Raw genomic sequence first — 13,148 nt, forward strand, 5'->3', positions numbered from 1 at the left:
GTCAGCGAAAGCGGAGCTTCTGCCGACGTGAAACGGGTGTTCTGAGGCGCCGGGCAGCTGTAAGTAAAACCCGCTTTCGGACGTTGCTCACTAAAGTTTGTTTTCCACCCCCAGTGACAACTCGCAGGTTTTTCAGCCTTACGTGCTGCGAACTCGCAGGAACAGCACAACAGTTACGAGCCGTCATAGCATGGTGAGGAATCGTAAGCATGTTCTGTTTACACCTAACAAAAAGTAATTGAGCTAGAGAAATGAAGTTAAACTTGATTTGTATTTGCATTGTGCATCCCAGCAAGCTGCCAGGCTGCAGAATATGCTTTTTTTCCCAGCTGTAGCTGCAGCCTGCAATGAAATAATGCTGGTGTGTTACCTGTATGTCCCCAAGAAGACAACAGCAGCCGAAGCTGTGTGTGCTTCAGCTTAAAGTTAATTTGGACCTGACCATGGGCTGGCCCAAGAGAAAATTGCTGCCACCGTTAAAAGTCTTCTAATTTGTTGTAAAAATGGAAGAGGGGATCGAGTCTTCATTGACCTCTTTGTCTGACGTGATCTCTCCTTGCAAAGGCTGAACACTACATGTCAGAAAATTACTTAAAGAAGAGTAATTTGCTGGGTGATATCCTGCTCTCTGTTATTTAAGTCTGATAGTAACAGTGCTGCTGTTTATCCTGTCAAAGATGGTGCATTTCTTCTTGTTCTATCACATCAACTCAGGGATCTATATGCTCTTTTCCACTGGAAATTTTCTTTCTCATCTTCAGGCTAGGGAAAAGTTCTACAGGCTTTGAGAAAAGCAATATTTAAAGTCCAGAAATAGGTTTCTCTTCTATGTCTTGTTATGAGCTGCCTTAAAAATAAGAATCTAACATTTTGGAACTCAAATCAGAAGGTGTTACAGAGGGCACATGGGCACCCTCAATGGGAACTGTTGGCCCATTTGTATGTGATGGTGGCCAAAGTTCCAGAGGAATGAGATGTGTAAAATTCTATGCAATTGGAAAATTGCAACAGTAAAGTTTTTAGGGAGTGTCATTCAAAACTGAGCTGAAACATTGGGATTTTTCCTTTATAATAGCCAGCTCCTTGAGTAAGTTAATACAGGAGTTTGTCACCTTGCTCTGGGCAGCAGGGAATTGTATAATGCTCAAAGTTTCACTTAGAGTCTCTCAGTTGTCGCATGGCAGTTTGTGTGTTTGAGATGCTGAGCACTATCTGCGGGCAAGCCTGAGCTCTGTGCCACTTGCTGAGTGATAGAATGAATTTGTAAGTTGTAAAACAAGTCTTCTCTCTTGAAGGTCAGTGTTTTCTTTTTGCGACATGATTTGAGTCATCCACCTGTAGTTGTACAGCTCATTTTTAATTCACTAAGGACGCAAGTGATGGTGAATAGGATGTATGCAAGGTGCTGAGGTGTGATTTAATCATTGTGGCTGTCCCTTTTCTTTTCCTCAGTTATTGTCATCATCTCCTATTCGTATTCCTAGTAGCCGACTTCATCAGATCAGAAGGGTGAGTGTAGTTTTTATCTGTGTATTTAGTAACAGAATGACAAACATTATATAATAATGAAGTACTTTAATGGGAGCTTCTTTCCTGTTGAGTTTTTCAAGTACTAGAGAAAACCCAGTCTTTTTTAAGATTCAGTTCCAACAAGGAAGCATCCTTGCAAGGTTTATTGTTGTCATGTTTAAGCTACCTTGCATTTTTGATGTATTGATTCATTTAAGAGAAACTGAGCTGGGCTGGTAGCTCTCTTTTCTTTCTGGAGTTGTCCTGCTGTTTGTATTTCACTTCTAATGGCAAGATATTGAATCGTGAGTGCTATTCCAACTACCTGTGACAAAGCAAATGTTATGGGGAAACTGAGGATGTTTATCTCCTGCAGGAGGAGGGAGTGGATTTAATGAACCGAGAAACAGCACATGAAAGGTGGGTGTTATTCAAACAAGATGATAAAATAGCCAGAGTTATCCTCTTTGTAGCTACTGATGGGGTTTTTTGTATTCTAGGGAAGTGCAGACAGCAATGCAGATAAGCCAGTCATGGGAGGAAAGCTTGAGCCTGGTAATCTTTTTATAGATGTTTCCTATTTAATTCTACTATTACACTCAACTGAAGAGTTTAAAAAAGAGAGACATTAACTGTGCAAGTAACTGAAGAGGAACTTAAGTTCATCTGCTTTAGCTATTTTGTGCATTTGGCCCAATGACTTCCCACTAGAAGGTTGTGCCTTGGATTCTAAGGTGGTGTCCTGTGGCAGTGTTAAGTCTGAAACCTTGTGTTTACAGAGCGACAATGACTTGGACAAGTCTGAGAAATCTTCCTCCCCAAAGAGAATAGACTTCATTCCAGTTTCGCCTGCACCTTCACCTACAAGAGGAATAGGAAAGGTAGGAAAAGTGAAATACCAAACTAATGAGAGAACACTTTAGAGTTTTAGCCCCAGGTGAATTGTGAGGACTTGTGTAACTTCACAAATTGATAGTTTTAAAGAAAAACCACAACCCAAACCCACATTTTACTTGTTTCTAAAAATCAGATCTTTGCCATCTTAGAGCCTGCAGAGTTTCAGCAATGTCCCAGTTCTGCCACTCTGAATGTTTGCAGTTGCTGCTGTTTGTACGATGTTGGGATGGGTCAGGATCCTGGTTCTAGGGAAGCTGGAACAGGTCATTACAGCAATCAGATTTGGACATGATCTTCAGCTGCTTAAGTGGGGGCTGCTGGGGAAGAAACACCAACATTGGAATGTATCGTGTAAAGTAAGAGTGTAGGCAAAGACTAGAAGCTGCAGATCTGTGTGGTGAGGAGGATGAAAATATATCTGTCAGTTATGGAAAGGAAGGCATAAATCACTGTGAAGGAGGACTCTGGTGTGCAGAACTTGCACTGAAGACTGATGGCAGATGCTGGAGAAAGGGGATATGTGTATATTGGATAAACTACCTTTTCCAGTGAGGACTGGAAGACTGAAATGTAGCACAGAGAAACTGGTTACTTTGTTATATATATGGGCTGCTTGACCCTGTTTTCACCCTCTTTTGTGATTCTGCTTTTGTACTGCTATGTTTTATTGCATGGAGCATCATACTAGTGCTGAGTAAAGGTGTTCTTAGTGTAACCGTGATGCTGACAGCTGCTCCTGTACCTTTGGAATCACGACTGTAAAGCAGTAGTAAATAAACTTGACAGAAAACAGTTCTTGGGCTTAGCTTTGGGCATTCATGGGCTGAGCTCAAATGGGCTGCAGAGCCACAGAGGCTCTCTTCTATCTGGGCTAATGTGTTAAGTTTTCAGGTCAGATGTGTTCTGAGTAAACTCCACCTGTTTGTTGCAAGTCCCTTGAAAGAAGCAAATCATGAGTACTGTACTGCTGCTTCTAAATGTAACAGGAAGACCAGAAACAACTCTCTTATTTAGAAAACAGCTTCTATTTCCATTTCAGATTTCCTGTGGGTTTGAATTTCAGGTTAATCTCAGCAGTATTGCTTTAGGCAGTCTATTTTTGCAAGTTAAGGTTTTAATGCTTCTGAGATTGTGTTTGATCATCTCTGCCTTACTCTATTACCAGCTTTCCTTAATTGGGGATGTTTTTTTTGGAGGTTGGGGTGAAACAGCTGAGTATTTTAAAGGGAATTCTGAAGTACCTTCATGTGATGTTTTCTGCAGCAATGTTTTTCACCATCGTTGCAAATGTTTGTGAGCAGTAATGGATTACCTCCAAGCCCTATTCCCAGTCCAACAAGACGATTCACCAAGTAAGTAACATCTGCAAGGTACAGGTATACACTGGCTTAAATTGCAAGGCTGGCATGAAGATTGGCTAAAGCTGATGTGAAGGCGTTGAAAGAGATTTTAGTTTTGCAATAGCTGAAGTATTGCCACATAAAAATGCTCTGAAAGTTCAGCCTTTACCAGTAGTAGCTTTATGTGGGTGCTCCTACAGAAGCCTGTGTCAACTTTAAACTAGACTTGGTAACTTGTGGGAACATTCCTAGGGATTTCAGATGAATTTTAACTTTTTCAGCATATCAATTTTATATATTAAATGCAATTTAGAGATGGACATGGTTGACATAAGGATGTGGTGCACTAAGGGAAGGAGAAAGCCCTGGAAAATGTACTACAACTTTGTGTGGCAGATAACCTGCTGTAATAGGAGGCACTTCTAGGTTATCTATGTATTTAGACTCCCTAAGCATTCCAGTTGTGCAGGAATAGCTTTAAAGAACGTTTCATGTGCTGTGGTTGTGTTGATTTGATGCTAGGTATGGTGGAACAGGCCTGACTGACTATTGATATTCTCTCTCTAGCAGGAGGAGTCAAAGTCCTATTAACTGTATCAGGCCCAGTGTTCTTGGCCCCATTAAGAGAAAAGGTATGTGTATTTAAAGTATCAGATGTTTTATCTAATCCCTACTGGGATATAGTTTTGCAGCTGGATGCACTTCTCTTTTCCCTGGGTTTTTTTTTGTGTCTGTAAATGTAAAGCACTTGTATCCACAGTGAACTGGAATCTGCCAGTTGTAACTTAAAAATACAGTGTAAAATAGCTAGTCCAAAACAAGAGAATGAAAACCTTTAAAAGCACCTATTGCTTGAAAGAGGCAAACTTTTATTACACATCAAATGCAATGTTATGAATATTCCTAAGCCCTGACATTCCTAAGAGTACCACTGTGCAGTGCACACCCTTCAGATCATCTTAGGAATGTTGCTTATCATGCAGTATCTGCTAAACTTAGTACTGAATGTTTGTTTTCACTCTGAAAGTTCAGAAGGTGAGTGTTTAGAGAAGTGGAATAGATGAGTGCTCTTTCCTCCTTGAGGGGGAAAACTGCATTCTTTCCTGGAAGTATTCCATGTTAAGGATATTTAAATTACAGCCCAGAACAAGTCTCCATAGTAGAACTGAAAGATTGAGGTGTTTACAAGCGCACCTCTAGCTATGCTGCTTCCTTCTGTATTTTAACTTGGGCATTCTCAACTGCACCAAAAGCATCTCCCTTTATTTCACAAGACTTGGTCTTCAAGAGAAGTTCTTGGTTACCGTTATTTTAGGGCTGCTTGTTCTGTCACATAAAGAATGTTGTCTAATTTACACTGAATTGACAGGGAAGAGACAAGTTTTCCCATGCATGCCAATTCTATCTGGGCTGTTATTTTCTATGAATTTTAGAGGCATTAAATATTGAACAAAAATTTATCAGGCTCAGTAGGGAATAAGTATTCACTTTGTGTTACTTCCAATGTTTTATGGTACGCTTTACCCAGGTTGTATTAAAAGCAGGTGAAGGGCAGGCTTTCCTCACCCTATCCATGTGCTCTTGTGGAGCATCTTTTACAAAGTGCAGATCTGAGTTTGCCTTGAAATATTGAGGAATTTTCAATGTTACTTAAATTTAAGATATTCAGCCCATTTTGATGTCCCTAATTTTTTTTCCTAAATACATAATCTTGTTATTTCTGAATTTTAGCAGGAGCTTTACAGTTCATATTCTATAGATGTGACATGGTAACAAAGGGGCACCGTGATATGTGGGAGGAGAAAGGAATGTATTGAAGAACATTTCTATAGGGAATAAATGCTGGTGCACTGTGCAGTGTGTTGGAGCAGACTTGTCTTTGTGAAATTTGAAGTTACTTAAGGTGGTGGTTTGGGTTTTCCTCATTTCTGTGTAAGGCAAGTATTTTATAAATGGGGTTTTTTGCCCATTCAGCTTGACAGAAGCTGTTATTCCTTCCCTTTGAAGAAGGGAGTGTACCCTCATGAGGTAAAGAAAGTTTAGGAGGTTTATCAGTCTTTTATAAACCAAGTTGTAGTATAATTCTCTTGCATAACATATATTAGTATATACTTTGGTTTGCAATACTGCTTAACCTCTGTCAGCTTTTCAAGCTGACACCACAACTGCTGTGAAGTGTAGGTAAAAAGCCAGAACATTTCTTTCCATTTCGTATGTGTTTGTTGCCAACCTAAAAATGAAAATACACTGTAGCTGAAATGGGCTTTTTTAAGCTCCTCATTGGCAAGTTCATGATATTTCCAAACATGTCTATTGTAGAGGAGCTACTCATGAGCCTGCTCGTTCACAGGGCAGATTATACTAAACAGATTATATGTATGCTCCTCATCATGCTTAATCTTCTAATATCAGTAGATGATTAGAGGTACAAAGATAGTCCGATCCACTATGAGTAAGTGGAAATGCATACACAGGCTGTTTTGTTTTCTATTCAGCTCTTGTGTAGCAGTGTACATGTGCATCAGAATTTGTTGTCTGCAGGAGGGTGAAACTGTGAGCCAAGCTGCTGTTCCTGCTTTCATAATCACTAAGAACTTTAATCTCCCTATTTTGGTTTATGTCAGTCTCTTCATCTCAACTGCTTACTTAATTTTAAGTCACAGTAATTAGTTTGCTTTAGATTGTTTTGCCTGATTGTACTCCAAGTAGCAAGTGCCTAGTTTTATGTCGTTGAGATTGTTGTAGCCCTTCAGATACTGCTGAAGCATTAGTTCAATTAAGGATGGACTGGATGGTTATACAACAGCATCAAATTAATGTCTTACCCAAGTGCTTGGCTGGCTGAATTAGAGGATTTGGGTTACAACAGCCTTGCTCTGTCATGGGACAATTCTCTCCTTTACCATAGACAAATGTTAAATGGACAGACATTCCAGAGGCTCAAGTGAGTTTGATTATTTGCACTCTTTTCCTTAGGTGAAATGGAAACTGAAAGTCAGCCAAAGAGACTTTTTCAAGGAACAACCAACATGCTTTCTCCAGATGTTACACATCTGACCGATCTCAGTTCATGGTAAACTATTTCATGTGCCCTGAAATGCCAAAACAGGGAGTGTGCATTGATCACAAGTGTTCTTGTTCTTGTTTGTTTTCCAGGGAAAAAATACTTTGCATGGAGCTTGTGTATGCATGTTACTGGGAACTGCTCCTTTGGTAGCGTGACAATGTTCCTGCTCCTTTGATCAAATCATCCCGAGCAGACTCTAACCTAGATTTTGTGTATAAAACTTCTGTACTGAATATGATTGTTACAAATCCCTGTTGGTTCTTAAGCAAAGTTCCTTTTGAAGATCCTTCATTATTTCACTGTGTTGTAGGTGGTGCTCATATAGTATCTGTGGTATTTTGTCTGCATAGTCTGAAGATGTGTGTGTGAATAGTGACTGTGCTTACATAGTTCATGGTTTTGTTCATGGTTTTTAGGAGTACAGTCTCTCCTTTATCAGGATTCATTAAAAACTGAGCTCTCTTTTGTGTCAGGAGTCAGAAAATAAGTATTGTAAAGTATCAACTCCATTACTGCAATTTCAGTTTAGTTGCAGACTTGAAACTGTTTAGAGATACTTTGTTCATATTGCTTCCAGCATAAATTGTAAACGCATCCATTTATGCCCTCTGTAATCTTGTATCCAAGACTTCAAAATCCAAACACAAGAATTCCTTACAAGGGCAAAACAGGTTTCAAAATGTTGCTTTGAGTAGTGCAACATTAAAGAATGCTAAGTAATGACATTGTTGCTGCATTGCTGATTAGGTTCTTCTTATTCCTTTCTATAATCTTTTAAGGTTTTATTCTCATTAATTGTCGTCTTTCTATGACTGATTAAAATGAGACTGATGATTTACTCTGCATGTTAAAAAGAAAAAAGAAATTCTGCTCCTCATTCCCATAAGGAGCATGAATATGTCTATAACATGCTACAGAAAACAAGGAGTCTTCAGGGCTGCCAGTCTTGCAGGAAAGACTGAGTGGTAGTATAGGTCTCCTACACCTCTACAAGGCTTTATACATTGGCTTCGTACCCACAGTCATTGTGCCTCTGTTGCTGAAGAACTTTTCCTTCTTCCCCAGTCTGTCTTCAGATATTCTTGATGGGAGCAGCAGCAGTGTTGGCTCGTCCTCTGACTCACTGACTAAAGGCAGCATAACCACAGAGTCTCCAGTGACATGCTCCAACTCATGCTCTTCGTTCATTCTGATGGATGATCTCTCACCTAAGTGACTTAACCTGTGTCTGGTTGTGCTGTTTCCTCACTGTACACTCGTACAGAGAAATGAACTCTCATTCTTGAACCATTAACACGAGGATTATTGAAAGAAAACTATTCTTGTTCCTTAATCCTTGGTGACTTTCCAGTGATTTTGATTTTTCCATTTAATGGACGTTGTAGACCATATTAATGTCTGTTTTTGCAAATTTGTGGTTTTTTTTAAACAAGATGTCTGCTCAGATTATACTAACTTCTTGCTTTCAGGAACTTGCATACACTATTTGGTTCCAAGAATAGGTATCTGCCTAGTAGTGTTGCAATTTGTAGGAGAATACTTCTATTATTATTGTGGTCACTATGTCTAGGGAGGAGGGATTTGAAAATACTGATTTATTCTCTGGCACTTCTACCATTGAGTAAAAATATTCTCCTTGGTGTTTTTTTTTTTTTTATTTTAATTTTTTTTTTATTTAGTCACTAGCTAAAAATTCTCTTATGGAAGGGAGAAAAAACTTCTCTTAGTGCTGCTAGTCGTTTTTCTTACAGTGGGTGTGGAAATCTCCCTCTCTTACATTAAAAACCCACAACAAAATGATTGGCACTTTTGCCACCAGTGAAGAAATAAGAGTCCTCTACAAACATGATTAAAATAGCTGCATAGTTCTCTCCCCAGATCCTTTACCCTACAGATTTTATGAAATAAGGTCAATATTCAGCAAGGTTTGGCCAAGGAAAATGAATCCATGCCTCGATCTAAGAGATACAGTGCAGATAACGGAGTTATTTAAACTACTGTGTAGGAGAACCATGTGTGGCACCGCCGATGTCTCCCGTGGCATTGAGGTCATAGGTATTTTTGTGCCTTAGGGGACATTGTTACAAAATGATGGAATGTAAAACCAGAGGGGTGGGTGGGGAAAGCCCTTTTGTGTACAGCTTCTTACAGAGTGCTCACCAGAACCTGTCCTGGAGGCTGCTTTCCTTAGTGCTCCTCTCCGAGTGCTGTGGGCAGCCCAAGACAGCAGCCAAGGTGATGCCCTCTGCAGCTGCATTTACACCTTCATTGGTCATGAGCAGGGCAAATAGCTGAGCAAAGGTTCCATGTCTAAGGAAAGACTTAAAAGTTTGGATTGAACATGAGCTCTGCGAATTGCTTGGCTTATATTTGAGCTCTGAGCAGGCTTGCTACAGTACCTTGGTCAGTCTGAGGTAAGACAAGAGATATTTTACTTTTTAAAGACTTTAACGGGGCAAAATAAATCCGTTTGTAATCTACTGTGTTATGCTATTTATTATTTATAACTATGTAAAAAGTCTGTGGTGATGAATTATAGTATTTTTTTATGATTGAATAAGTTTTTTATGTTCAGTAATTGCTGGCTGGTTTGTATTTAATACGCAACGTTGTCTGCCAGAATCATAAGCTTCCAGTTTTGAATGTTTGTAACATAAATGCTTTTGTTACCTAAAAGTACAACTTCTGATCTTTCTGAAAGAAAATAGCACTGAATTTCAAGTAAGATGATGTGCTTGAAAAGGGAGCACAAGCTCTGGCAATACTGTCTGGCTAAAAAAGGGGAGGGGGACAACCATAGTTATTTCTGTTCTGAAGAAGCCATTAAGTTCCCAGAAGACATGTACATACCAGATTATTTTTCAAAGTGTTTCCATTCAATTGTAAGAAATACCATCACGGGCCAACAGTGGCACTTTTATTTGTATTCTCCTTTTTCACCTGTGGAGCATTAGTTCCCCACCTTGAATAAATGTGCATATTGTAAAATACTGTCCATTGGTGCCATTTTTAAAGGAGCTCTGCAGGACTGAATGTTCAGTTTATTTGTATATACCCAGTGCTATTTCTTGACTTTTTTTGATGTCTTAAATTGCTTAAATATTTTTTTTATTCATGCTTGTATCCTCTCTGCCTTCCTGGTGCTGGAAGAATGCTGCTTTGACATCTGCAGGACATTGATAAACAGTATCTGTGATAAAATTCAACCTGGTACCTGTGCCCCAGTTTCATCATACAGTGCTTTTACTGGGACTGTGGTGTAGAAATCTGAACAGGGGGTGGCAGAAGGGGGAAACCTATTGCATGCTTTCCTACAAGTGAGAAGAGCATAGCTATTGCTTATTTTTGGCTAACTTACCTGTATAATCGATGTATTCCAGATTTGTTTGTTAGTGGAGAGTCTTCAAGTGCTGGCCTTTGTAAACATTAGAATGTAAGCTTCATAAAGCAAACGCACATATACTCTTGTTACAGCCGTTTTTGGAGTGTTCTGGCTATTCCCCACTCTTCAGAAGTCATTGCTCTTTTATAAACTATATCTGTAACACAGACACAGACTCTCTCTTGTTTCAGAATGAGTGGCATCGTGCAGGGCAGTGGGAAGCACCTCAGACCACGTTCTCTTTCACACTCACAGCTGTAAGGCAACATGTTCACTTCAAAACTGAGTTTTCTAATACTTTAATAGCTGACATTTGCACTTACCTGCATGTGAGTTGCTGCTCCTTACAGAACCCATCTTTGTGGCAGTGTGAAGGCTGGTACAGCACACTGGCTAAAACTGACTAGAAGGTGCACTTCTGCTTGTCTGTAATGAATTAGATACCAGTGTGGGGAAGCAGGCCAGCTGGGGCTGGTAGGCAGCTTTAGTATATAACTACTGACATATTTCACTGGTTTTTATGACCTCACCAGACTTACTTGTGCTGAATTGCCATACGAGTGTCTGAGAATTCCTGTCTCGCCTCCCCCTCCTTTTTTGTTTTAAATAAGGAACCATTAGTGCAGATCTATTGCTGAGAATCACCAGTGATGACTTACCTTTAATGTTGTAACTGGTGAGAAGCAAGTTTCAAATACCAGCGTAATTCCAGCAGCATTTTAGATGGGCTTTTTAATGTGTTCATGAGCCCAGCATTACGCTGTTGGGTCTTTGACTAGCACTGCCTTTAGATCAGACCTGAACCATGCTGAATCCTCATTTCATGGGCTTAAAATGCTGGAAGGGTTTTACCAATGCTTTAGAAAAATGTGTGTGTCAGCTGTGGAACTCTGTATGTTTTGATAATATCAAGTGTTCTGAATCAGGAAATGGATTGCAGTATGCATGTTTCATTCTCCTTCATTGAATTTCAAATTGGGGATCGTAGGCCCAAAAGCCTGTATTTAAGGGGCTGTTTTTCTGACTGTATGTGATTAAATACTTTCTTCTACAATGAAAGTAATTAAACTGTCAGTGGGTGAGGATGTAAATCTGAGTCCTGCAGACTTCATTGGAAAACTCCTTGAAATACACAAGGAAAGCTACGCTGGGGTTTGGTTTTTATAAGTAATGTTAAAAATAGAGCACTCATTTTAACAAGTCAAAATGTTAAAAACCATTTTAAATGTAAGACTTCAGCTTGACATGTTTCTTGAGCCAGACCCACACTGGGGGCTGTATGCAGAGGTTAACCTGAGCAGGCTTAGGAGGATGTGGAACTTGTATTCTGGTGCACCAACACAATAGACTAGTCTTGGAAATCATGTTTTGTAGATATTCACGTTCTTACCTGTAGACCCTCCTAATGTATTTGTGACAACAAAGGCAAGAACTTGTTTTTCCTGCCGGAATTTCATCTGCATACAATCTTCCTGGTAACTTCGTAATAAAACAGCTTTGCATTAACATGGATTCAAATATTTCATGAAGTCATAGGATTGTTTTATTTGCTTTTTTAGAGTAAAGGCCAAGGAATATTTTTGGAGCGGTACAAACTGCCTCTTGTATTCCAAGGCTGTTACAGGAATGGCAGTTGTCCATAGTAAGTGGAAAGGGATTTTGCCCACCATTCAATATTCCCGTCTCTCTTGGGATCTGTTAACTAAGCCTTAGCAAAGTCGGTGGTTGATAGAAGTTGGGTCACTGGAGGTACCAGATGACCCAGTCAGAAGGAGGTAGGAACCAGCTCCTTTCAGTATAAATTAGACTTTTACCCCTGAATGCAGACCTAGCTGATCCCTCTCATTTTCAAATGAAGAAGGCATTTTTCAAGCAACTGAGACTTTCATGACAGTCTGGGGTGTTCTTGCCAGTCAAAATTGGAGTCCCACTTGTCTTGGGTTTAGCCATGTTTGGAGAGGGCAGGGAGCTGGTGGTTGGGTTTCCTGAAGGGCTGGTTATCTAGGACCTTGGCTATCAGCCTAAAGTCAAAAGTAGATGTTGTCTTAGGGCAAGAATGTTTTCTGAGGGAGTAAATGCGTGGGTTGTAGCATGGTAAGTCTGGGTTTGCTTCCTGCTGTGGATGAGGAGGCTTTGTGTAAGCGGGTTGTGGTGGCTGCTGGCCTGGCGCTGCCATTCCCATAAATACAAACGCACCCAACTTCCACTTTCAACTTGTACATGTACCTCAAGGCTATCCTTTTATTAGTGTACTGGGCACTTAAGGAAGTCTCTTGTTTCAATCCAAACCGTTTTACATTAAAGCTGCTTTTTATTACTTGCTTTTAGATCTTAAAGCCTTTTGATATGGGGTCTATTGAGCCTTGGATTTGAGTCTTGCCTCTGATTAGCATGCCAGGGCCAACGTTTTCCTTTTAAACCTGGAGCAGTTTGTTTTATGCTGCTTGCATTATAAAGTTGGGAAATACAAAGCAGGTAGGTCCTTGCTGTTAACAAAGAATGCATGTTAGCTTTGGTGAACATGAAAGATTGGGGCGGGGGGGAGCTTTAGAAGAAATAACACCTGAAAACATAATAACCTGGTTTTAGTGAACCAATTCAGCTGGTTTGATACCAGACTATTTTTAACTGCAGGCAATAATCTTTTGGATATATCATTAGTAATATGACACAATCCAATGTGCTTTTGCCCCCAAACACTTCTCCTTGCTGTAAAGCAAGAACTTACCACTGAAAGGCCACGAGATTTGTTCATCTCTCACACACAGAGGCCTGTCTCAGTCTCTCAATAACGGTTTGCAGTTACAGCCCGCTGTGATTCAGCAGGGCCCTTCAGGACACCAGGCTGTGGAGCAGCTCCTTTCTGCCCCAAAAGCATCACCTTACACAGTAATTCCAACTTTAGTCTCTGTTAGCTTATTTCTGAGGGCCTTTTATACAAACGCAATATTTG

General features: G+C 40.0%; 1 protein-coding gene across 1 annotated transcript; it reads left to right on the forward strand.

The window, feature by feature from the left end:
- Nucleotides 1-114: 114 nt before the first annotated feature.
- Nucleotides 115-8,039, forward strand: FAM122B (family with sequence similarity 122B; the record flags this gene model as incomplete). Its single annotated transcript, XM_010014561.1, has 9 exons — nt 115-193; nt 1,453-1,509; nt 1,886-1,929; nt 2,010-2,064; nt 2,289-2,390; nt 3,670-3,758; nt 4,314-4,378; nt 6,723-6,819; nt 7,879-8,039. Coding segments are annotated over 9 exons (739 nt in total), but the record flags the coding sequence as incomplete, so codon positions are not given.
- Nucleotides 8,040-13,148: the final 5,109 nt, after the last annotated feature.

Source organism: Nestor notabilis, unplaced genomic scaffold (assembly GCF_000696875.1).
Source record: "Nestor notabilis isolate BGI_N333 unplaced genomic scaffold, ASM69687v1 scaffold1975, whole genome shotgun sequence".
NCBI classification, from domain to species: domain Eukaryota; kingdom Metazoa; phylum Chordata; class Aves; order Psittaciformes; family Psittacidae; genus Nestor; species Nestor notabilis.